At 39.4% G+C, this 23,876-nt stretch overlaps 1 protein-coding gene across 4 annotated transcripts in view; it reads left to right on the top strand.

The window, feature by feature from the left end:
* MYLK4 (myosin light chain kinase family member 4) overlaps positions 1-23,876 on the top strand; it is a 111,180-nt gene that overhangs the window by 4,932 nt on the left and 82,372 nt on the right. For 2 of the 4 annotated variants that reach the window (XM_032250100.1, XM_032250103.1), the window contains exon 2: positions 15,505-15,775. In XM_032250100.1, the coding sequence (XP_032105991.1) occupies positions 15,505-15,775 (271 nt within the window). Of the gene's footprint in view, positions 1-13,956; positions 14,180-15,504; positions 15,776-20,201; positions 20,744-23,876 lie in introns of those variants that run through there. The other 2 variants (XM_032250102.1, XM_032250104.1) reach the window with 2 other exon arrangements.

A 23,876-nucleotide genomic window follows, 5' to 3' on the forward strand; every position in this document is an offset into this window, starting at 1 on the left:
CGCCGTGCGTCCATTTCCGGCTATGAGCACGGCATTTGTGAGGGGTAGTGGGGCGAGCGTGATGCGCGTGCGCGACGTTGCGCGGTGGAGGAGGCAGCACCCCACCCGAGCCTGCGAGGCGCGCGACGGCGGGGCGGAGCGGTGAACTGCCTGCTGTGCTTGGAGCGGCGAGCGTCGCTCTCCCGGTCTTCCGCGCCCGGCTGATGAATGGGAGGAGCAGGAGGAGACACAGCGGGTCGTTTATAACTAAAGGGAAATGGAGAACACCCCCAAAAGACTCCAGTAGAAAACTGGACAACGGACCTGAACAGCAGAAAAATACAAACAAGTACGCAGGTGAAAGAAATGCTCACCTCAGTGACGGTCAGAGAAATGTAAATAAAAGTCCCTCGCCCCCTTTTAGAATTGTTGACCTTTTTAGCCTAGGGCGGTTCACCTACAGCGCGCCTCGAGCCTAGAGATGCTTCTCGCGGGTCGCTGTGTGATAGTGGCAAATCGGAAACACGAGCCTTCTGTTTCCTTAGCAACCAAATGATGGGAGGTGCCCGTGTGCAGTTACGTCGTAGACAGGGATAGAAATAGAATATCAGATTAAAACAAGTGTGGCATTCTGCATCTTTGAATGAATTAGCATGTTCTGTGATTTTATTTTCTGGTTTTCTGTATTTAGTTGTAAAACATGTATCTTAAACATGCATTTTTGGTAACCAGAGGAGGTAAGTGAATTGAGGGAGAATGAAGACTTTTCTGAAATTTGGCAGAAGTGGAATTTTTATTTAATCTGCACAAGAGCAGCTTGAGGATCTCACTCGTTCTGTCGCCCCGGCTGCAATGCCGAAGCCTCGAACTCCTGGGCGCCAGGGACCCTCCCATCTCAGCCTTTGTAGTCATCGGGATTACAGGCTGAGCCAGGACACCTGGCTTGATGGTTAAGAGTTTTTCTAACTAAAAATGTTAGGCTCAAAAATAAGATTAATAGAAAAGCTAGAGAAACATGAGTTAAGAAATATTATTTCGTTAATCATTGTATAATTTGAAATCGGGCAAAAGATAGAGGGTCATAAGCTTCATTGATTGATTGATTGATTCGGAGTTTCATTCTTGTTGCCCAGGCTGGAGAGCAACAATGTGATCTCAGCTCACTGCAGCCTTTGCCTCCTAGGTTCAAGTGATTCTCCTGCCTCAGCCTCCGAGTAGCTGAGATTACAGGCATGCGCGACCAGCCCAGCTAATTTTGTTTTTTTTTTTTTTTTTTTTTTTTTAGTAGAGACGGTTTCTCCAGGTTTGTCAGGCTGGTCTTGAACTCTCGACCTTAGGTGATCCACCTGCCTCAGCCTCCTAAAGTGCTGGGATTACAGGCGTGAGCCACCACGCCCACCTGAGCTTTTATTTTTATTTGTACCTCAGAAGGACAATCACAGGAACATCACAGAAGCAAGTAATTCTTGGAAAAACAGGTTCTAGGGCCAACCTCAAAACAGGTTTTCAAACGTGTTACTAAATTTGGAAATATACTACACTGATTTTAAACATTTATAGAAATATATGGACACATGATCACTCTTAACCCATCCAAAAAAAATTTAAAATAATGACAACAAACTAGACAACTGTGAAGTTTCAGTTTCTTGAATCTCTTCTTTTATTTTTATTTTTTGAAACAGAGTCTCGCTCTGTCACCAGGCGCCAGGCTGGTGGCGCGATCTCGGCTCACTGCAACCTCCGCCTCGCGAGTTCAAGCAATTCTGCCTTAGCCTCCCAAGTAGCTGGAACTACAGGCGCACGCCACCACGTCCAGTAATTTTTTTTTTTTTTTTTTAGTAGAGACGGGGTTTCACCATGTTGGCCTGGATGGTCTCGATCTTTTGATCTCGTGATCCGCCCGCCTCGGCTTCCCAAAGTGCTGGGATTACAGGCGTGAGCCACCGTGTCTGGCCGAATCTTTTCTTTTAATAAACCTAAGGCCTAAAATTTCTTTTTTTAAAAAAAATACATGCTATAGAAAATTTACTTATAATCATTGTTAGTATTTTAGCACCTTTTCCTAGTCTTTTAAGGTGTATTTCAAGATTAAACAGTATGCTTACATACAGATGTAATTCTATGTCCAACTTTATTGTTACCTAATACGTGTTTTCAAAAGTATTGTTATGGGAAACTATTATGTACTATGGGAGTAAAAATTAAGAGATATAAAACATATATATAGTATAATCCCATTTCCTTTTTATATTTGTGCTTTACTAATCTATATTATATATATAAGAAATACAAAGCAAAGATTCTGTGTGTATGTACATATATGTGTGTATATATATGTATGTATTTTACTCCCATGGCCACACGTGTGGATGAAGTTGAGCTATTTGGATGAACTATAAGGTGAAAATGGCACTAGACCTTGCCTTCAAGAAACCGGGTTTTGAGTTGTCCATAGTGTGACCTTGAGAAAAACTACATAACTTCTCAGACTCAGTTTCCAAATCTAAAGGAGGAATAAGAATGTCTACCCCACAGTCTGTTGTGAGAATTAAATGAACTTGTCAGCGTGAAAGTAGTATAGTGCCTGGTACCCAGTAGGTCCTATATTCTTTTTTTCCTGAACCTTAGCCCCCTCTGTCTGAAGTTCAGGGTTTTCTCCACTAGGTGGCGATGATAGAAAAATAAATGAAAAAACATACTTTCAAAAATCACCCCTCCTCTTCTATTGCTTTGCCAACCATGTTTAAACTTTCTTTTCAGATCACCATAAATACAAATAAATTTAAACTCATATATTATAAGGTCCCTGGAGATGACATTAATGTAAAGCAGAAACCTAGGCTTCCATTTTCTCCTTTAATACCTCACTGTTGAATTGTCTGCAGGTGGCCTCAGTGGTTTACTTTTAAGTGTGTAACCATCTTCTCTGTCTTCCTTCCCCAGAGTCAGAATGGGGGGGATAGATTCAGTGGTGACTCAGATAGACCTTCTGTCAGTAATCAGTCAGCTTGGCTGCAGTGCCTACGAGCAGGTATTTTATAAGCGTCCTAGTATTAGCGAACATTTAGGCATCGTCTTGCACCCTCATTTTCATACATAAGGTATGCTGGACAGTTGAGTCCAGTTAATCCCACATGACTCACATCCCTGCCATCTTTAGTCAGCATCCTCAAAGTTAGTCCTATGGTCATCTATTCTTCCTACTGTGATTACTCTCCCCTAACCCAGCCTCATGTTCCTTTCTCTTCTTGTCTTTCCGCTACATCTTCTGGAACCTGTGCCACATATCTTATTGTTTATTCTAACACATTTTATATATTTTCTTGCCATTCTAAGTAGAACCTTTTATTTACTCTCTTACTGCCCTTTATATAAAAGAAATGCCTTGACACTTTGTTAATTTCTTTCATACTTGGCTTTTTTGTGAACTCTTACTAGTTTTAAGTGACTTTCCATTGATACTCGTAGTATAAAAAGGAGTATATTTAGCCTTTCTCCCCGGCTCCTGGCACAGATCTTCAAATCCTGTGGGATTTCCTGAGTGCTAGGAGTGCCTTTGTAATGCTAATGAAGCAACTCCTAGTGGCTCCCTAAGGTTGGAACTTGGGACCAGACCACTCCCTGGGGCTAGAAATGGAATTTGATTGCTTGGTCAATGATTTAATCAGTCAGGCCTACATAATGAAACTTCAGTAAAAGCTCTGGACACAGAAGCTCTGTGGAGCTTCCTGGTTGTGAACATGCTAATGTGCTGGGAGGGTGGTACACCTGGACTCTGCAAGGAGAGGGGATGGAAACTCTATGTCTGGGACCCGCCTGCCCCTCACTCACCCTGTGTGTCTCCTTCATAAGAAAACTTGTAATAAAACTTTATAATAAAACTTTGCACATAGTCCCATATAGTTTAAATCATCTCTAGATTACTTATGATACCTAATACAATGTAAATGCTATATAAGTAGTTATACTGTATTGCTTTTTTACTTGTATTGCTTTTTTTTTTAAAATTTTGTTATTTTTATTTTATTTATTTATTTATTTATTTTTTTGAGACGGAGTTTTACTCTTGTTACCCAGGCTGGAGTGCAATGGTGCAATCTCGGCTCACCGCAACCTCCGCCTCCTGGGTTCAGGCAATTCTCCTGCCTCAGCCTCCTGAGTAGCTGGGATTACAGGCACGCGCCACCATGCCCAGCTGATTTTTTGTATTTTTTAGTAGAGACGGGGTTTCACCATTGTTGACCAGGGTGGTCTCGATCTCTTGACCTTGTGATCCACCCGCCTCGGACTCCCAAAGTGCTAGGATTACAGGCTTGAGCCACCGCGCCCGACCTACTTGTATTGCTTTTTATAACCTATGCATATACTCTCATATTTTAAATCATCCCTAGATTACTTGTGATACTTAATACAATGTAAATGTTTACTGTGTTCCTTTTTTATTTGTATTATTTTTTGTTACTCTACTGCTGTTTCTTATTTTTTCCCAAATTTTTGATGCACAGTTGGTTGAATGAGTGGGTGCAGAACATGTGGAAATGAAGGGCCAACTGTATTGTCAAATTATTGGAAAGATCAGTTCTCTATATCTTACAAAGTGGAATGTGAAGTGACTTTTGGTAGAAGTCTACTTTAATCCCTGATTTAAAAAAAAATCTAGTAAAATAGAGAAAGTTATCCTTTTAACATGATGATTTTTTTTTTTTTTTTTTTTTTGCCTCAAACCAGCACCACTATCATGTTAAATGGTAAAAATATCATTGATGAGGGAAAGGTTTCTTTTTAAAAAATAATGCACTAACCATAAAAGGAAAAATTGAATACATCTTACTACATGAAAATGAAAATCTGTTTATTTATCAGAAGATACTACAAGAAAGAGTGAAAATACATCGCACAGAGAGGGAGAAGGCATCTGAAACACACATTACTGTCAAACACAGTGTGTAGGTTGTAGAGTAAGCCCTACATAATGATAAGAAAATAGTAGAAAATTGCCGGGCCCTGTGGCTCACACCTGTAATCCCAGCTCTTAGGGAGGCAGAGGCAGGAGGATGACTTGAGCCCAGGAGTTCAAGACCTGCTTGGGCAATATATCGAGACCCTGTTCTCCACAAAAAGAAAACAAAAAGACACACACACAAAAAAGTAGAAAATTTAATTAAAAGTGAGTAAAGAACATAAATATGTACTTCATAAAAAGCAGAGACCAAGTGACCAAATAATGCATTTGAGAAAATCTTGGCTGGTCCTGTGGTTTATGCCTGTGATCTCAGCAGTTTGGGAGGTCAAGGCAGGAGGGTCACTTGAACTCAGAAGTTGAAGACAAACCTAGGCAAGAAAGCAAGACCCCCATCTCTACAAAAAAAATTAAAAAAATTAGCTTAGCGTGGTGGTGTGCACCTGTGGTCCTAGCTACTTGGAAGGCTGAAGTGGGAGGATCACTTGAGCCCAGGAATTCAAGGCTACGGTGAGCTATGTGCCATGGCACTCCAGCCTGGGTGACAGAGTGAGACTCCATCTCTAAAAATAGCAACAAAAAAGAAACTCTTCAACTCTAGTAATCAGAGAAATGCAATTTAAATTTAAAAATGATATTACACCCACTAGATTAGCAAAAACTAAATCTTCAAGCTCTAGAGCAACAGGAGAATTATTAGAGGTGGGAGTGTAAATTGGTATATACATTTAAGTGCATGTACTTCATGCCTGCACGTTGGTCTTCATAGCAGCCCCAAATGGAAAACAGCCGAATGTCCGTCAGTGAATAGACATATATTTTATAATATTCATACAACAAAATATGACATAGTAATGAAAACTACAGAGACATCTATACACACTATATACAACAATATGATGGATCAAAGACAGTTTTGATTGGAGGAAAAACTAAGAACATAATACAGTGTGAATACAAACAAATGAAAACTGCCAAAACAAAGCTATACGTTTAGAGTGCACATGTAAGTGGTACAACTGTAAGGAAAATCAAGGAAATTATTGAAAAGTTTCAGATTAGTGGTTAGCTTGGGAAGGGCAAAAGGATGGGATTTTGGAATTTGGGGATTCTTAACCTGGTGGTGGCTTTATGAGTATTGCTTTTATAACTATTTATTAAATAGTATTTATGGTTTTATATACTTTCCATATATATATCTTCCAATAAAAGATATATATATATATATCTTTTATTGTCATATATCTTACCTATCATGTTCATGTATACTTATGTAACATTTGTATATTATCAAAAATATGTATTTTCATATATACATATGTAATATATATTTAATGTATATGTCCTGATAAAATAAAATATTTTAAGTTACTGTGACTGCATTTTGCAACTGCTGAGGCCCTGGTGTGCAATAACAGTAAGTGATGTTACACTGTTGATGAAGAAAACTGAGCTACTCCGGAATGTTTTTCCTCCTTAGAATCTTGGCTCTAAATTTTTCAGCCAATAATCTTTCATTTCTTATGACATTTGGTAACATCAATAGCAATAATATTACCAATGATAACCATAAAGGCTGTCATTTATTAAGTCTCTCTGACGCATGAAGCATTTTTATCTCATGTTTTACCCCTCAACAACCCCATAGGTAAATGTTGTTATTCTCACTTAACAAATAGGAAACACTGAGGCTCAGGAAGACGCAGCTAGTAGAGCTTGAACCGAAGCCTAGGCTGTCTCCAAGGCCCAGGACTTTCCCACTAGGCTGGGAAATTTATTTTGACAATTTTTTTTAAAATTAAGAAGGAGGTATATGATTAGGAAAGCACAAACCCATATTTGGTGCAGCAATCTTATCTATTTAGCTATGGATCTCTGTATTATCATTCATCTGCTATGTATTGACACTGCATCTTTTTTCAGTTAAAATTCGGATCCTATTGCATCTACTGTGCCCTGATCTGCCCTTTTTCCCCTAACAATAACATTGACACATGACTAATAGAAGCCTAGTATTTTTTTAATGGTAGTACCCTATCTATTTTACCAACTTTTGTATTTAGGTTCTTTTTCAGTGTTCTGTATATAACAAATGTTATGATGATAACTTCAGAGATAATATTTTGTGTACAACTGTATTTCCTTGAGGTAAAATTCTTAAAAATGCAATTCAATTGCAGGGTCAAAGGGCATGGCCAAGTTCCCTTCCCTAAAAATTAGAGCAATATGCATTTTAACCAGAAGTGTACAAGCCTGCCAATCTGCCTTCTCCCTCCCAGGCTTCATTCACCCTGAAGATGTTTTCCATATACTAACTGGGGCTTATAATGCCTTTTACCATTTTACAAGCTGCCGTGGTCCTTTTGCACCCCAGAATCTTCACTATTTTCGGACATAGAAAATAAAAGCTGCCATTACATAATAGCTCAATTTATTTTCTACCTAAAAATACAATTTTTAAATAAAAAAAAATACCTCTGAGAGTGTGTGTTTTCACCAAACTGCCCATCAGCCATTAATGCACGCCGTATGGCAGTGTTTTTCCGTGTGGAAAATTTCTCCCCTCAACCTTACCCTCTTCGGACAAGCAGGCCAACATTTGTTCAGAAGAGCATGACTTGGACTTTGCACTTCTGTAATTTCATGCCTTGTTACTATCATAAGCTTATTCTAGCTCTGAAATCCACTTCCAATTTAGAAGGTAGGAAAGCATTCCCAAGAATGTAAATATAAACATATTCTTCCTCCAGTTCCTAAAACTAGAAAATGATGACTCACGCTGTAGCGTGGGATTTTTAAATATTGGAAATGAACATCCTTAGACTTTCCTCAATTGTTTAGGATGGATAGTCACAACAGAAGCAGGAATTTTACCTTGTAGCCAGCATTTTATTTTGTGTTTTCTCATGTTTAAAATTTTTAGGCTTAAAGAATCAGCAGGAAGGGATTACATATGTGGTATGGGGAAAGGGTGGAAAGAATCCTGTGATGTTGGGTTGGAATTAGAAATATATTAATATGAGTGTGAACTCATAATGTTTTTAAACAATTATATTTTCTTGCTCTATCCTCTGAAGTGTCTAGGAGCAGTGACACTCCAGTAGAAAAAACACTGCTGGTGCCCAGGGCTTGATTTCTAAATACCATTCTACTTAAGAGGAAGGAGGGCTCCTTGAAGAAATGGCAGAATTCAGAAATAGGATGAAAACAGTATAGAAAGTAATGAAGAAGTCAAAAAATAATAATGACGTCAAAAGTACATAGGAGCTAGCTCAAAGGTACTTCCACTGGCCATTCTTAGACAATTAGAGCATCAAAATAAAGAATGTAGGGCATGTATATCCATTTTTAAAAGGCCATGAGGCTAGGCACGGTGGCTCACACCTATAATCCCAGCACTTCGGGAGGCCGAGGTGAGTGGATCACCTGAGGTCAGGAATTCAAGACCAGCCTGGCCAACATGGTGAAAACCCATCTCTACTGATTTTTAAAAATAAATGGCAAAGATATAAATCTGAAAGGCCATGAGCTCAACCTGATACTAAAAAGAGCAAGGTTCAGGATGGGGACGGAAAGCTCTTCTTTATAAAAGAATACCAATTAATAAGTATAGAAGAAGTGGTAGAATTAGAAAATCATTTCACAGTCACCGTGGTGATCACTGATTCTCAAGAATAGATACTAAGAAACATTGGGTGATGCGGTGTTGGGGAACATGATACCTACAAATTCCCACAAGTTACTTATCAATCACACAAATAAAAGGGTTAATTTTACATTTGAGAAGTCTGGCGGACACAACCTTAATCAGATCACCAAATTTGATATCACAAATAATAGCACAAACTGACATCATATTGCCACCTTTTGTGATGTTCTGAGGAAGATACAGTGTCACTTCTGTAGTTTTCATACTCAGGCATAACCTGGCTCCAAGAACAAAGACACAATAGAAGCATATTAATGTGAGTGTGATCTCATAATTTTTTAAACAGAAATTAGAATTGAGAGATGTTTTATGAATCAATTTGTCTGAAGACTCCAAAAATATCAATGTCATGAAGGATTAAAAAAAAGAGAGGCTAGGAAGGCTTATCTTCACAAAAAATACAAAACTTAGCCCAGCGTGGTGGTGCCTGCCTATAGTCCCAGTTACTTGGGGGGCTGAGGCAGGAGGATCCCTTGAGCCAAGGTCAAGGCTGCAGTGAGCTGTGTTCATGCCACTGCACTCCAGCACAGGTGACAGAGTGAGACCCTGTTTCAAATAAAATTAAATTAAAAAGACGGAATGACTATTTCCTAAATAGATAAAAGACTAAAAAGACATGGTGATTAAATGCACTATATGATTTTTGAGTAGGTTCTGTTATGTGAGAAAGTGTCTTTTTTCTCAAGAAACATATACCAATTCATATAGGGGTAAAGTTTCATGAGATATACAACTTACCTGCAAAAGAGAGAGAGAACAAACAGGGAAAACACATTTGGTGAATGTGGGTGAAGGATGTATAGGTATTCATTGTACTATGCTTGCAAATTCTATGTAGGTTTGAAATTTTAAAAACTGTGTGAGGAAGGAAAAGTATTTAATAAAAACAATATTAAAGTTATCTATGAATTTATGAGTAGTTTTGCATAATGTACTTTGTTCCCATTGAAATATTACACGTGTTGTTTTCTAAACAATACCTCAACTTAATGATATTTATAAGAAAGTTTAAGGGATATAATTAAAGGAACAATTTATACAGCCACTATAGAGGTAACAAATGAAACAGTATTGAATATTTCTGAAAAATATTAATTTTTAAATGATACAATACATATTTTATCTAATTTTTAAAGCCTATTTTCTTTTCATTTTTAAATTTCAAAATACTTAGCTAATTGCTGTCATTTAGACATTTTAATGGTCTAATATCAAACTTTCCTGTAAATAAAACTGAATATTCCATAACATTATCTTTCTTGCTCAAAATATCCTATCTCCAAGCAGAAAATAAGAGAGAAATTTTAAAATTACGATTAATTTTTCTATTAATTACAAAATCTTACATTATGTGATATTTATGCCAGGAGAAGAAAAGTATAAGAGTCCTGTCTCCTGCTCACCATTTCTGTTTCTTTGGCCCTAGGTGACCTGGCAAATGTGGAATATAATTTATGTTTCCCTGGAATCCAGCCTTGGTCACTGGGGACAGATGGCCATAAAGTATTCAGTTTTTTTTCTCTCCTTTTAACAACCTTACTTTTTATTAATTGTATTATTGGGTTTTCTTTTTTCTTAATGACTCTATTGAAGTATAATTTACATATTATAAAATTCACCCATCAGAAATGCACAATTCTACGCTGTTTTAAGAAACTTAATGAGTTGTACAGTCATCACTACAACACGTCATCTGGTAAGATTCTGTTTACAGTTTATCCCCATTCCTGCACCCAGCCCCAGGCAACCACCAGTCTGCTTTCTGTGTCTATAGATTTGCCTTTTCTGGGCACTTTATACAAATGGAATCATACAGTCTGTGGTCTATGTTTCCGGATTTTTTTTTTTTTTTCAATTAACACAATGTTTTTGCTCATTCATGTTGTAGTAGATACCAGTATTTCATTGCTATTAATTACTGAGTAGTATTCCATTTGTATGGGTATACTACATTATCTTTTCCGAGTCCCCAAACCATCTGATGGACGTTTTGGTTGTTTTCAATTTTCGGCTGTTGTGAATAATGCTGCTGTGAACATTCATGTTCCATGTTTTCTGTGTTCATATGTTTTCATTTCTCTTGGGTAGATACCTAGGAGAAGAATTTCTAGGTCATATGGGAAATAACTTTTTAAGAAACTGTCAACCTCTCTTATAAAACATCTGTACCATTTTACATTCCCTTCAACGTATTTGGTGAGAGTTGCAGTTTTTCCACATCCTTGCCAACACTTGCTTTTCTCTGTGTTTTTTTTTTTTTTTTTTTGGTAGAGATGGGGTCTCGCTATGTTGCCCAGGCTGGTCTCAAACTCCTGGGCTTAAGTGATTCTTCCGCCTTGGCCTCCCAAAGTTCCAGGATTACAGGTGTGAGCCACCACATCCAGCTTCTCTCTCATTATTTTTTCATGATTATTACAGCTGTCCTAGTGGGTGTGAAATGATGTTTCATTGCGGTTTTAATTTGCATCTCCCTGATGACTGGTGTTCAGCATTGTTTTCATGTGCTTATTAACCATTTTTATATCTTCTTTGGTGATGTCTGTTGAAATCTTTTGTCCATTTAAAAAACTGGAATGTTTTGTCATCCTATTATTAAGTTGTAAGAGTTTATTATATGTGCTGGACACAGACCTTTGTCAAATATGTGACTTCACAGTATTTTCTACACATCTGTAGCCGGTCTTCTAATTTTCATAATAGTGTCTTTTTATTTTCCTAATAGTGCCTTTTCAAAGCCAAATGTTTTGAATTTTGAAGAACTGCAATTTATCAATCTTTGCTTTTATGGGTCGTATTCAGCGGTGCTTTTTGAAAGTGAGGAAGTTCTATTGTAATGTGGATAACGGATGCAGTAGCTTCTTATTTGGGTTTTGGTATTTGTGTTGTTGCTCCACTTTTGTGTGTAAACATTCAAGAGACCGTGTTCTGGAAACATTCAGAATGCTGTGTGGAAACGAAAACTCTCAGTGCAGTCCAGGTGGGTTTCAATGCCAACCAGCAGACAAGAGCTGCGACGATGTTTCTTCCTGTGGCTCCTTTGACAGCGCAGTCTCTTACTCAGCTAATGGAAATGTCCCTTGAAACGAATCAAGGGATTCTTTTCTGTTGCTCTGTAGGGTGCTATTTTCCTGATGTTAGTTTTTTTTTTTTTTTTTTTTAAAGATGTATAACTCCAAAACATGGAAATACCAGAAAAGTATTACCGGGCCTGCTCATATTCCTTGCTAATGAATTTTTCCAGGTGTAAGAGCATCTTTAAGCGTACAGAATATGTTACGGGTACAGGCTTAGGGTCCTGAGGCTAGTCCAATAGACCAGAATGAGTGTGAATGTATAACCAGTTTTTTTGTGGTCAAATGTTGTACCAGCAGTGAGCTTGTCCTCTCTGCCATCAAAAGCTGGGAACAGTGTGATGTAGCAGAACCAGACAACTGTCACTAATTTTAGAGGACAAGTAGCATGGATTCTTTTAATTGACTTGTTTTTTAGGGCAAGTAGACACAATTAAAGATCATTCTGTCTAGTAATTAATCAAATATGTATTGAATGGATATTGTGCATAGAAACATCTATATGTGGATGACTTCCAAATTCTTATCTCCAGCCTGCACCCCTCCCCTGAACTCAGATCTCTATCTCCACAGCCTATTCAACTTGAATGTTTAATGGGCTTGCCAAAGACTGCATGCCTGACCATTCCCCTCCAGGGTCGCCCTCCCACGGCCTTCTCCATCTCAGTTAATGTTCACTCTGTCTTTCAAGTGCTCGGGAGAAAATTTGCAAAGGTGTCTACCATCTTTCTTTCACATCTCTTACCCAATCTATCATAAATCCTGATTCTAAATGTAATTTGGAATCCTGCATGGGATTCTGGAACAGAAAAGGGGCATTTGAGGTGGGGGGGAACCAACAACAATCGAAGTATTGAGTTTATGTAATAATAGTGTTCACTGTGGTTCATTAATTGTGACAAGTATACCAGACCAAGGTAAGATGTGAAAAACAGAGGATTTGGGGTGCAGGGCAAGGGAAACTCTCTGAACTACTCTAAAAGGAAAAGTTTATTACAAAAGAATAAGCAAAGGAGCAGATTCTCCTGGCCTCTGGCTCACTCGAGCCTGTGGTTGGTTTGCTGGAGCCAAGGAGATGGAAAGACTGATTTTGTGTGGTGGTGGTCTGGGTGGAGGATGTGGTTAGATCAGCAGCAGCCCACACACAGTTTGCTTCTGGCAAAGCATTTGTCACCTTATCAGTACTTTTACACAATTTAATTATACTAACAAAATTGGTGACCTCAAATCAGCTTAGTCTTTATATAATGATTTTGTCAGATAATTTATCTCTCACAAATTTATAGTTCCACTTCATTACTTTTCCTGAAGAACAAAGCTCTCTAATCTGAAAAATAACAAACGTTTTCTGTTTTTAAAAAGATTTTGCTGTAAGTCATTAGTACTACATAAAATGGAAAAATGTGTATTTTTATTTCACATGGAATGCATTAATCTGAATTAAAAATAAGGATTTTTTTTTTTTAAAGAAGCAGAAGAGCCGTAGAGGCTGGTGTTACAATGTGGCATAGAGGGGCTGGCACAGGCTCCAAATGAGAGGTGACAATTGTCCGGATCCTGAAAAATTGCAGAGTTGTCTAGAGTACGAAGTCCAGCCCCTGGGCAATCAAGTTTTTTATGCCACTTCAATGAATAGGCATGCATTTCTGTGAGAGCGGGGCAGGCAGGTTGAAACTCCCCTTTCTTGGTCTGTGTAAAAAACTACGGGGAAAGTCCCAGTGTTGCTTAAGGAGAATTTATGAAAAATTCATTTCTGTTTCCTGGGTGCCTGTGCCTTTAACCTTTCCCTAGAGCTATAAATGGTTGGAGACATTGCACACATCTTTAAGAACTGAGAAAATTAAACTTGCTAACTGCTTTCAGAAGGTCTTCTGTATTGCAGTTGGATATGCTCAAAGCGTAAGACGGGCAAACAGAGGTGGCTGTGGAGTTTCCATGCCTGGAATTTTCCCGACTGGGGAAAATTTAACGAGCACTTAAATAATCCTGAGTCTGAAAGGGGCAGAGGGGCCGGGCAGATGATGGCCGAGGACAAATCTAGCTTTGTAAATCCGAGAGTATTGCCACACTGATAGGAGGGAAAGGTCAAGGTGATATTTCATCCAGGGCTCCCAGTTCGTCCTCTCCTTACCTGACCTCTGAAATGGAGGCATCGCCCTTGAAAAGCCTGGTGTCTAAAATTAATATTCTTCCCCATCTGACTAAGAAGGCAACAGCTGAGCAACCTGAGATCAAGGGCCATATTAATTTAAACAGGGGCTCAAAGTGGCATTTGAGAGAGAAGATACTTCCTCTCATAGTGAACACTTGCCTTTTCAGAAGATTTATATGACTCAGAGTCAAAACTTTTACCAGAGACCTCCATAGTCAGTTTGAATTCCGTGAAATTTCTCTTTACCTTCTGGAATGTATGCTCTGCACTTGGAGTGGCTGAAGGTCTTCGATGTTCTATCAGTGGTAATTATTTTTGTTTATTGCTACAACCTCCCAAATCTCCTTCCCTTTTTTCTAAGTTGTCTTCAATAACAAATTGTAACAAAATTCAGGTAGAGCTTAATGTTTAATATTTCTTTGCAAATTATTGTGTCTTAAACCTAAGCTTTTGTTTTAATACATTAATTTTATGTGGCTTCCTGATCCAACTTGAGTTTCATCTGTAATTAGCCATAGCATTTTAGTCATAGTTTGCTTTAGAAATAGCCATGCATTTGTTTCCTTATTTTAATAATTTTTTTCAGGGCAATTTGAAAGAATGCTGGGAATGATCTGTAATGTATCTGTAGAGCTCTGGATAATGGTATTAATATTTGCATTTTTATTTGTTTGAATGTAAGCTCTTTATGTGGATAAGTGTAACTTTTAGAACAGTGAATTTTAAATACTTTGGAACCCAAGAGTATCATTTTACTATAGGAGGTGAGAGAACAAAATATTAAGTTTTGTGGTGAGAATTACAATACGGTTTTTAAGGTGAGAAAATGCTCGTAGAGGAGCTTTTCAAAAAGTCTCCACCAGGGGGCGTCCGTAGTCAGCCATGCGGAACTAGCACAAATTAAAATCTTTCCTCTCTCCCTCTCCCTGCCTCTCTATGCAATCAAGTGATGTGTACATATAGACATGCGTATATGCTCCAATATCAAGGCATATTATGTATTTTGCATTGCTTCATTTGTAAAGAAAGTATTTTAAGAAAAGTGAAAGGACTCTGAATTCCTCAGTACATAGCTGTTAATGCAGATGCAAAGAAAGGTATCTGGGTATGCTGCCCACGAGAGAGGACCGTAAGGAAACACGTTTCTGTCACAAACACCGCACAGGTTAAGACGTAGGTACAGAAGAGATCTGGAAAGGGACTCATTTGGGGGAGATCCCTCTGAAGAGGGAGACCGGGGAAGCAGGAGAGACCCCTTCTGCGATAAGCCCTTCCCACGGGGCTGCAAAACCTGCGGTTCCAATTAAACCCAAAGATACTTTGTATTTTACATTTAAACTGGCCACTTGATCCACAGCTTATTTTATGCAATGATGAGCAGTTTCGTCACCCAGTGAAACTCAGCATTGCTTCTTACTATTCACTTTTGTAGTTTTAAAGTGAAAAAAACATTTTTCTTTTAAAGCTCCAATGTTGGAAACTCGATATGAATATTAGCATTTCTCTCCTCATTTTTGGATCCACTCTCCAGTTTAAACAGGAGAGACTTGCAAATTCTCACTGTTCATTTTCCCAGGAAGTCAAATATGTGAATAAGTGATGAGAATTTCCGTGTTTCCCTTCTCTGCAGTCAAGAAAAAGAAGCACTGAAGAGTCACAGTTGTGTCTTGATTTATAAATCGGAGACAGAGGGAGACGAAAGCCACACTCCAGACAGAAGCTTAATCGGACTCACCACTAAGATGTTAAAAGTGAAGAGGCTGGAAGAATTCAACACGTGTTACAACAGCAACCAGCTGGAGAAAATGGCCTTTTTTCAGTGCAGGGAAGACGTGGAGAAAGTGAAGTGTTTTCTGGGAGAAAATTCTGAGGACCAGGATTCAAGATCTGAACAGAGTGAGGTAATCATGTGCTAGTTTAATCTCCTAAAAAGTATTCATTCTACCTTATCTTTTCTTATGTCGTGGAGCAGTGCAGCAACCCTTTCCAAATTGAGTAGAATTAAGGAAAGTCTATGAATAGACACCATTCAATTTTGCTTCACTGAGAATTGTGTGTACCAACTATGCAATTGCGTCTGGTAAATAATTAGGCCTTTGAAACTGCATTTCTGCCTGCAATCTACTTCACATTATGGTTAGTGGCTTCAGAGTTATACAGCCAGCTTCTGGAAAGGAAGAAGAATCCTTTAAAATGATGGATCTGGGCTTGAAATTCAGAAAAGTGCTGTAAGAGGCACAACTGTTCTGCAAAAGAAGTTTCTCATTTCCTCCAGACCTTGAGTTCCTCACGAGGCAGATGGCAGAGCTGTTGATAGTGAAGTTCAGAGATGGGACAGGAAAGAGTTGCTGATGGCACGACTGTGGGGCTGTGTCCTCCTCTGTGGAGAACAAGAGCTCTGAACTCAGTGCAGCTGCTTGTTCTTGGGCAAAATATTAATTTAACCAAGGGCTTGCCACATCTGAACTAGTGAGATAATAGCAGTTGTGAAAATTAAGTGTGATCACATCTGTAAAGCACTCAGCCTAGTGTCTGTCACTAGCGTAAGCATTTCATATGTGTTAGCAGCAGCACGTCTGTAAAGCACTCAGCCTAGTATCTGTCACTAGAGTAAGCATTTCATATGTGTTAGCAGCAGCATCAATTCCCTCCCCTGCCTTGGCCCAGTCAGTTCCGGCCCATCATCCATTGGCTCCTTGCCCGGTGGGAGCAACAAGCATTTAGCCCATGCCTTCATTCCAGCACATGCAGTGGTTTTGAACATGTGAATCACCTTTCTCTAGACAAGGCTCCTCCAGGTTGGGACCTTGTGTTATTTGTTCATGTTTTCTCAGTTGCTTTCCCGGTAATGGGAACAAGTAGGCACCAAAGTGTTTTTGGAACAAACAGATCTATTTAAGTGAATTCTGGTTGAGGGCTGGGAATCATTATTTTCGATAATCAGAGCAAGTGATTCTTATCAGGGAGGTTTGGAAAACATCCTTCTTTGCCCAGCTACTGTTCTAAAAAGCACTATTCAGGTAGGAAGGGCATTTCTAACAATGCGACAGACAATGAGATAGAAATATTGTATAACAAAGGTCTGGGAGGCTTTTTACTGTAAGTGAATAAGAAATGACAAAATGTGCTGGAGAGAATAAATGAATCAGATTGAAACAGATTTTTTTGAGACCCCTGCTTTCCCCATGAGTTCAATATAGACCAAGAAGAAATATCCACAGGCAAAATTAAGTGGGACATGACTTTCTCATTAGGGTCCTTAGTGGTACAAACAAACAGGATACTTTTTTCTGTTTATTAATTTCGGCAGGACAGAGAAGACAAAATATTCTTCTTGGATAACTTTGAAATCATCAACTAACTGTAATAGTTTATATGAATTTTATTATCTTTCAGGTACTGTTTTTCTCCAGCTTCTGTGACACAATTTTTAGAAATGGGAAACACTTTCAAGAGTAAGATAGGCTGGGTGCATGGCTCATATCTGTAATCCCAGCACCTTGGGAGGCTGAGGCAGGAGAATCACTGCAGGCCCAGGGTTTGAGACCAGCCCAGGTGACATAGTGAGACCTCTATTTCTACAAAAATAAAAAATACAAATAAAATAGCCAGGCATAGTGGCACACATCTGTAGTCCCAGCTACTTGGGAGGCTGAGGCAGGAGGATTGCTTGAGCCTAGGAGTTCAAGGCTGCGGTGAGCTATGATCACACCACTGCACCCCAGTGTGGACAACAGAGCAAGACCCTGTTTCTGAAGATAAATAAAAGAATGAGATAGTGCTAAGTTGGAACATAAATATATGTAGGGATATTACTTTTTGATAGCCAACTGCATCCAGAAGTGGATGATTTGGAAGTTAAATGTTTTTAGGATGTTTTTGAAGGAAAAACTAAGACTGTTATTTAACACCTAGAAACCCTCAGAGAATGTCCTTTGTAGTAAGTCTCATATCCCTTCTGTAACTTGGGCCTCCTGGCTTGGGTCCTGCAGTTGACAGCCTGCGGAAGGTGGGAAGGAGTCACTAGGAGCTCCATGTGTCCCATTCAGTTTCTTACTTGTAAATAGTGAAGGGCCTGGAGATGTCTGCAATAAATTTCCCTGTCTCTCTCCGTCCATGTGGAGAATGGATAGGCGCACGTGTCGGAGGCACAGGGTTCTCCTTTCCATGGCCTGGAGCCCCAGCCTGCCCAGTTGGTGGGTGCCAGGGCAGCCAGCAGGCTTGGCAGTGGGTGGGTGGAGAAGGGCATTCCAGCAGCTCAGATGTCTTCAGGTATGCAGACAGAGCAAGATTAACACGTCTTCATCTTCTGCTGGAGTAGCAATAAATCTTTAAAATGCCAGTCTCTTCCCTCCAGGGACTATAAAAAAATGCTTGTCAATTTTCTCCACCTATTCCCCTTTCTCTCTCATCCCTTTTCTCTTTCAGAAGATTAGCATGGCTAATCATAGTAGAAACATGTGCTGTGGTGCGCTGGATAGAATTGACTCTGAATTTCAGACTCTGGTGACATGGTGACATGAAAGCTTTGTTCTGGAAGCTTGCAGTGCAGTTTCTTTAGTGTCTGGAATCACTCTCCGGTCCCAATAGGGGAAGAATTTTACATAAACCACTTATATTTAATTTTATATTTACATAAACAAAATAGTTTGATGAAACTCTGATTCTTTGTGTTTTCCTGCTCTTAATCAGATTTTCTATTTTTTTAATATTTCCTCCACTGAACTGATTTTTAACGGTCTTCTTTCTTTTCCTCTATGTTTTGTTGAGTTTATGAAATACTTCATTGTGTATTTTTCTTTTTTCTACTTGAGTTCTTTTCTTTTTCTTATTCTTTTTATTTTTATTTTTATTTTTTTTTTTCCTTTTTTGAGACAGGGTCTCACTCTGTCACCCAGGCTGGAGTGCAGTGGTGTGCTCTTGGCTCACTGCAGCCTTGACCTCCCTGGCTCAAGTGATCCTCCTGCCTCAGTCTCCGGAGTAGCTGGGACTAGGCAGGCACCACCACCCATGGCTACTTTTGTATTTTTTTTGCAGAGACAGGGTCTCCTTATGTTGCTCAGGCTGGCCTTGAACTCCTGGGCTGAAGTGATCCCCCTGCCTTGGCTTCCCAGAGCGCTGGAATTATAGGCATGAGCTACTCTGTGTGGCCTGTTTTTCCTACTTTTCTTTTTCTTCTGTTTTCTAGCAACTTTTCTCATTCTATTATTTCCAAAGGCTGTTCAAAGTCACCCAAGTTCTATGTATTGTGTGAAATTCTAAGTTTTCAGCGGATAACCATATGTCATAATAAACTAGGTCTAAATATACATACGTGGTGTGGTGTCGAAATCAAGTAAAATTTACAAAACCAAATTGGTCTGACTCATATGAGTGATGAGCTCGATGGCTACTGTGTCTGTACCATTAGGTTATAAATGATGAACAGACCTCATTACTGTAATTAGTGTTGTTTTTGTACTAAGGTTTTTTCTTTTGTCAGTTTTCTGTTATCTATATAGTAAATAGCCCTCATATTGTATTTCCCTCAGATTTACTTGAATGTTTGATAGGATCTCTCTCTCTCACATACACCCTCACACCCCTCTACTTGCTTAATGAAACAAAAACGTGCCCGGTAATATTCTCAGCCGACCATTCAGCTCTGTGTGCTTCTCACTGCTTTCCTCTGTTTACTGCCCCTATCCCTGCTTATGAGGCCTGGGGTTGTCTGTGCTCACCTCCTGGTCCCTTGGCTTTCTCCACCTTCCTGTTCACCCCTATCCTCCACCCAAAAGGCATGGTCCCAAGTACAAAAGTAGGACACAGGTTGTGAATGCTCACTCTACACAAATATGTCAGTGTGGCCCACCATTCCACATCTGCGCCTAGAGGACCTCTAAGTAAATCATTTCTGAATTTATCCTAACCCTTGTTGATTTGTATCTAGAAGCCTTCCTTCATAGGGAATAATTCCTTCTTAAAACCTGGCTTAAGTTCTTCCATATCCTAACCAAGGGGTATCCCAAAGCTGTGGGGATAGAAACAAGAATGTCCCCAGCAGACTCAGGACCCACAGCCGCTGGAGTGTTTAAATGGCCAGCACAAATGCTCCCAATACCAAGCAAAGCAAAATATTTATTAACAGGATGTGCAGAGGGACAGGGTGGGTTGGAGTAAAGTATGGATCTCCCTTTTTTGATTGCAGTTGGTGGATTTAACACCAGATGGAATTTCCTGACCAACTGCTGTGAAATTGTACCATCGGCACCATCCATAATGACTATAACTTAGATCTCAAAATAACAAGGCTGAGGGCAGAGGTTTTGTGATTTTTAGAGTTGTGTTTCTCCTCACCCTGTAAGGCCAGGAGAAATCTCCCTGGCGGTGGCCCAGCCTTGGCAACCAGCAGATGCCAGATACAGTCGTGCTAATTGTCCTTGAACTGGGAACAAATGCGCATTCACGGTGTAAATTGTTGCCAGCAGGTCTCCCAACGCCCCTACACCTGTTTCAGATCTGTCACACGAGGCTGTCATATTTTTCCTTTTAAAGAGGCGGATAATTTGCTGATCACGTAACTGGAGACATCATTGCATTGGCAGGACTCTGCAAGAACCTCTATAATTTGGTGACACCCACTCCTCAGGGCAGAGCAAAGGGTGACACTGCTTGGGAAGTGCTGGTGCTAGATCAAGGCAGGGAAGGAGCATATAAGCCAAGCGACATCCCACAGCTGCTCCCAGAGAATGGACTTCACACTCAGAAGGAAAGACGTCTGGGTTGTAGGCAGCGTGTGCCTTCTCTCGTCTTCAGTTCTCTGGCGCTTGATCCGGCTCATGATGACCCGGGGAGGCCACTGCCAGGCTCCTGCTCTTGAGGACGTGCAGGTAGTAAAATCACTTTTATCTGACAGATTCATTTTGTTTGAATGCTTCCAACCTGGGAGTGGTGCTTGCCAAAGAAAATGGAATGCATGCCCTGGCTGAATCTTTGCCCAGGACACTGGCCTTAGGAGCAGTTGGGGTAATAATAGTGGCATGTGGCACATTTCAACCTTTCAAACACTTGCACCAACTTTTGGGAAACCTCATGGGCAGGGATTCCCCTTGCATATTAAAGTTGGTGACCTGTTTTTGTTTGTGAGGGCTACAAATCATGTCCATATCTCTTCATTCTCCTACTTCTTATATGAGTTATGAAAAGAAAATAAAACCAAAGCAAAAGTTCTTTTACTAAGAAATAGATTGCAAAACACAGCACGTGCAGCCATCAGCTCTTCTGAGCATAGCCTTCTCTGCTTTCTTTGTTGAACTGTTGCCTGATAATGTGTTTCATGTGACACCATAACTATTCCAGGAATGGAATTCAGTCAGGAGCATAGTGGAATTCTTGAAGAAAATAAATAATTCCTATCCTAAGGATTTTAGCACTTTTCAAGAGAGGGTATTCATATCTGGGAAGACAGCTCTTTCCTCATATTTAATTACCTTATAATTAGCATATGATAAATTATTTTTAAAACAATATAAAACAGTTTAAAAAGCACTGCAGAAAACAGTCGGAATCACTGTTCCTGCCTGAAGGTGGGTTTGTGGCATGTTTCTCAGTCTTTTTTTCCCATTGTTATGCACCCTCTCCTAAACTTTTCAGGGTTTTTTCCCCCCAGTTGACTCTTCCCATTAAATTTTAATACCGCATATATACTGCATACCTATTGATGCATTGTTTGTATATCTGTACTTTATACATAAAAGGAGTAAGATTTTTTTTACATGCCTCCAGAAGAACCAGTTTTCATTCCTTTGGGGTGCTATTGTCCCCACTGACAATACACAGTTAAAAAATTTCTCTAGGGGAGTTAGATGATCTATCCCTATACCTGTATATAAATCCCTTATCTATATCTTATTCAGCAAGAAGCCACCACCCAGCATCTTGTTGGCATTCAGAAGTCAGGGAACTCTAGGAGTCAGGCTTCCTCCATGCCCTGAGCCTTTCCAGGGGACCCTTCCACAGCAAATATTTCTGGAGCATCAAGTTCATGTTAAGGGGAATTGAATGGACAAGCCAATCTTGGAATTGTTTGTCAATCATCTGACCTATCTTAGTTGAGGACAAAGTGAAAGAGATGGAAGAAAGATAGGGAGAGGTTTGTTTATTTTTAAAGTAAGAAATCATAAAACATTATAATTCTCTTTAGGTCTGACCTAAAGAGACCTAACATCATGGTTAAGTCTATATTTTTAGACAGTCACTGTTACCCATGTGAGAATCATTTTTTGCTGTTTATCATATCTCCTGTGGGAGATACTAGGAGGGATATCTTTCTCCTTGGAAGATACCAGGAGGACTACGTTTCTCCTGTGGGAAATACTGTGAGGGCTTTCATCTTCCACGTGGAAAAGAATGTTATGAGAATGTAGTCCTCATAGCATTTCCCAGTGAAAAGGTCACCAAGATATATGAGTTCATTAGGAGTATTGTGGATGTATATTTCAGAATGTTTTTGCAACATTTTAGCCATAAAGAAAATCTCTCTTAAATTAGAATATACAACATGTCCTCATATCTTTTCTCATTATTAATGAATATTTACAAATGTGAGCAACCTATTGTCTTTGAAATATCTATAAGCACAGCAGTTTTAAGAACTGTCTTTTGTAGAGGTATCAGTGAATCCTGTTTATTTTTATTTATTTATTTATTTTACTGTTTCATTTTATTTTATTTTATTTTTATTGCATTTTAGGTTTTGGGGTACATGTGAAGAACATGTAAGATTGTTGCATAGGTACACACATGGCAGTGTGATTTGCTGCCTTCCTCCCCATCACCTATATCTGGCATTTCTCCCCATGCTATCACTCCCCAACTCCCCACCCTCCTGTCCCTCCCCTATTTCCCCTCCACAGACCCCAGTGTGTGATACTCCCCTCCCTGTGTCCATGTGTTCTCATTGTTCAACACCCACCTATGAGTGAGAACATGCGATGTTTGATTTTCTGTTCTTGTGTCAGTTTGCTGAGAATGATGGTTTCCAGGTTCATCCATGTCCCTACAAAGGACACAAACTCATCATTTTTTATGGCTGCATAAAAAATTTACAAATTTGTAAATTTGTAAATTCCGTGGTGTATATGTGCCACATTTTCCCTGCCTGGTCTATCATCCATGGACATTTGGGTTGGTTCCAGGTCTTTGCTATTGTAAACAGTGCTGCAATGAACATTCTTGTGCATGTGTCCTTATAGTAGAATGATTTATAATTCTTTGGATATATACCCAGTAATGGGATTGCTGGGTCAAATGGAAATTCTATTTCCAGGTCCTTGAGGAATTGCCACACTGTCTTCCACAATGGTTGAACTAATTTGCACTACCACCAACAGTGTAAAAGTGTTCCTACTTCTCCACATCCTCTCCAGCATCTGTTGTCTCCAGATTTTTTAATGATCGCCATTCTAACTGGCGTGAGATGGTATCTCAATGTAGTTTTGATTTGCATTTCTCTAATGTCCAGTGATGATGAGCATTTTTTCATATGTTTGTTGGCCTCATGTATGTCTTCTTTTGTAAAGTGTCTGTTCATATCCTTCGCCCACTTTTGAATGGGCTTGTTTGTTTTTTTCTTGTAAATCTGTTTTAGTTCTTTGTAGATTCTGGATATCAGTCCTTTGTCAGATGGGTAGATTACAAAAATTTTTTCCCATTCTGTTAGTTGCCGATTCACTCTAATGACTGTTTCTTTTGCTGTGCAGAAGCTGTGGAGTTTGATTAGGTCCCATTTGTCTATTTTGGCTTTTGTTGCCAATGCTTTTGGTGTTTTGGTCATGAAGTCCTTGCCTACACCTATGTCCTGAATGGTTTTACCTAGATTTTCTTCTAGGGTTTTTATGGTGTTAGGTCTTATGTTTAAGTCTTTAATCCATCTGGAGTTAATTTTAGTGTAAGGTGTCAGGAAGGGGTCCAGTTTCTGCTTTCTCCACATGGCTAGCCAGTTTTCCCAACACCATTTATTAA

This window comes from Sapajus apella, unplaced genomic scaffold, assembly GCF_009761245.1.
Source record: "Sapajus apella isolate SASKATOON/1434 unplaced genomic scaffold, GSC_monkey_1.0 scaffold70, whole genome shotgun sequence".
Taxonomy (NCBI): domain Eukaryota; kingdom Metazoa; phylum Chordata; class Mammalia; order Primates; family Cebidae; genus Sapajus; species Sapajus apella.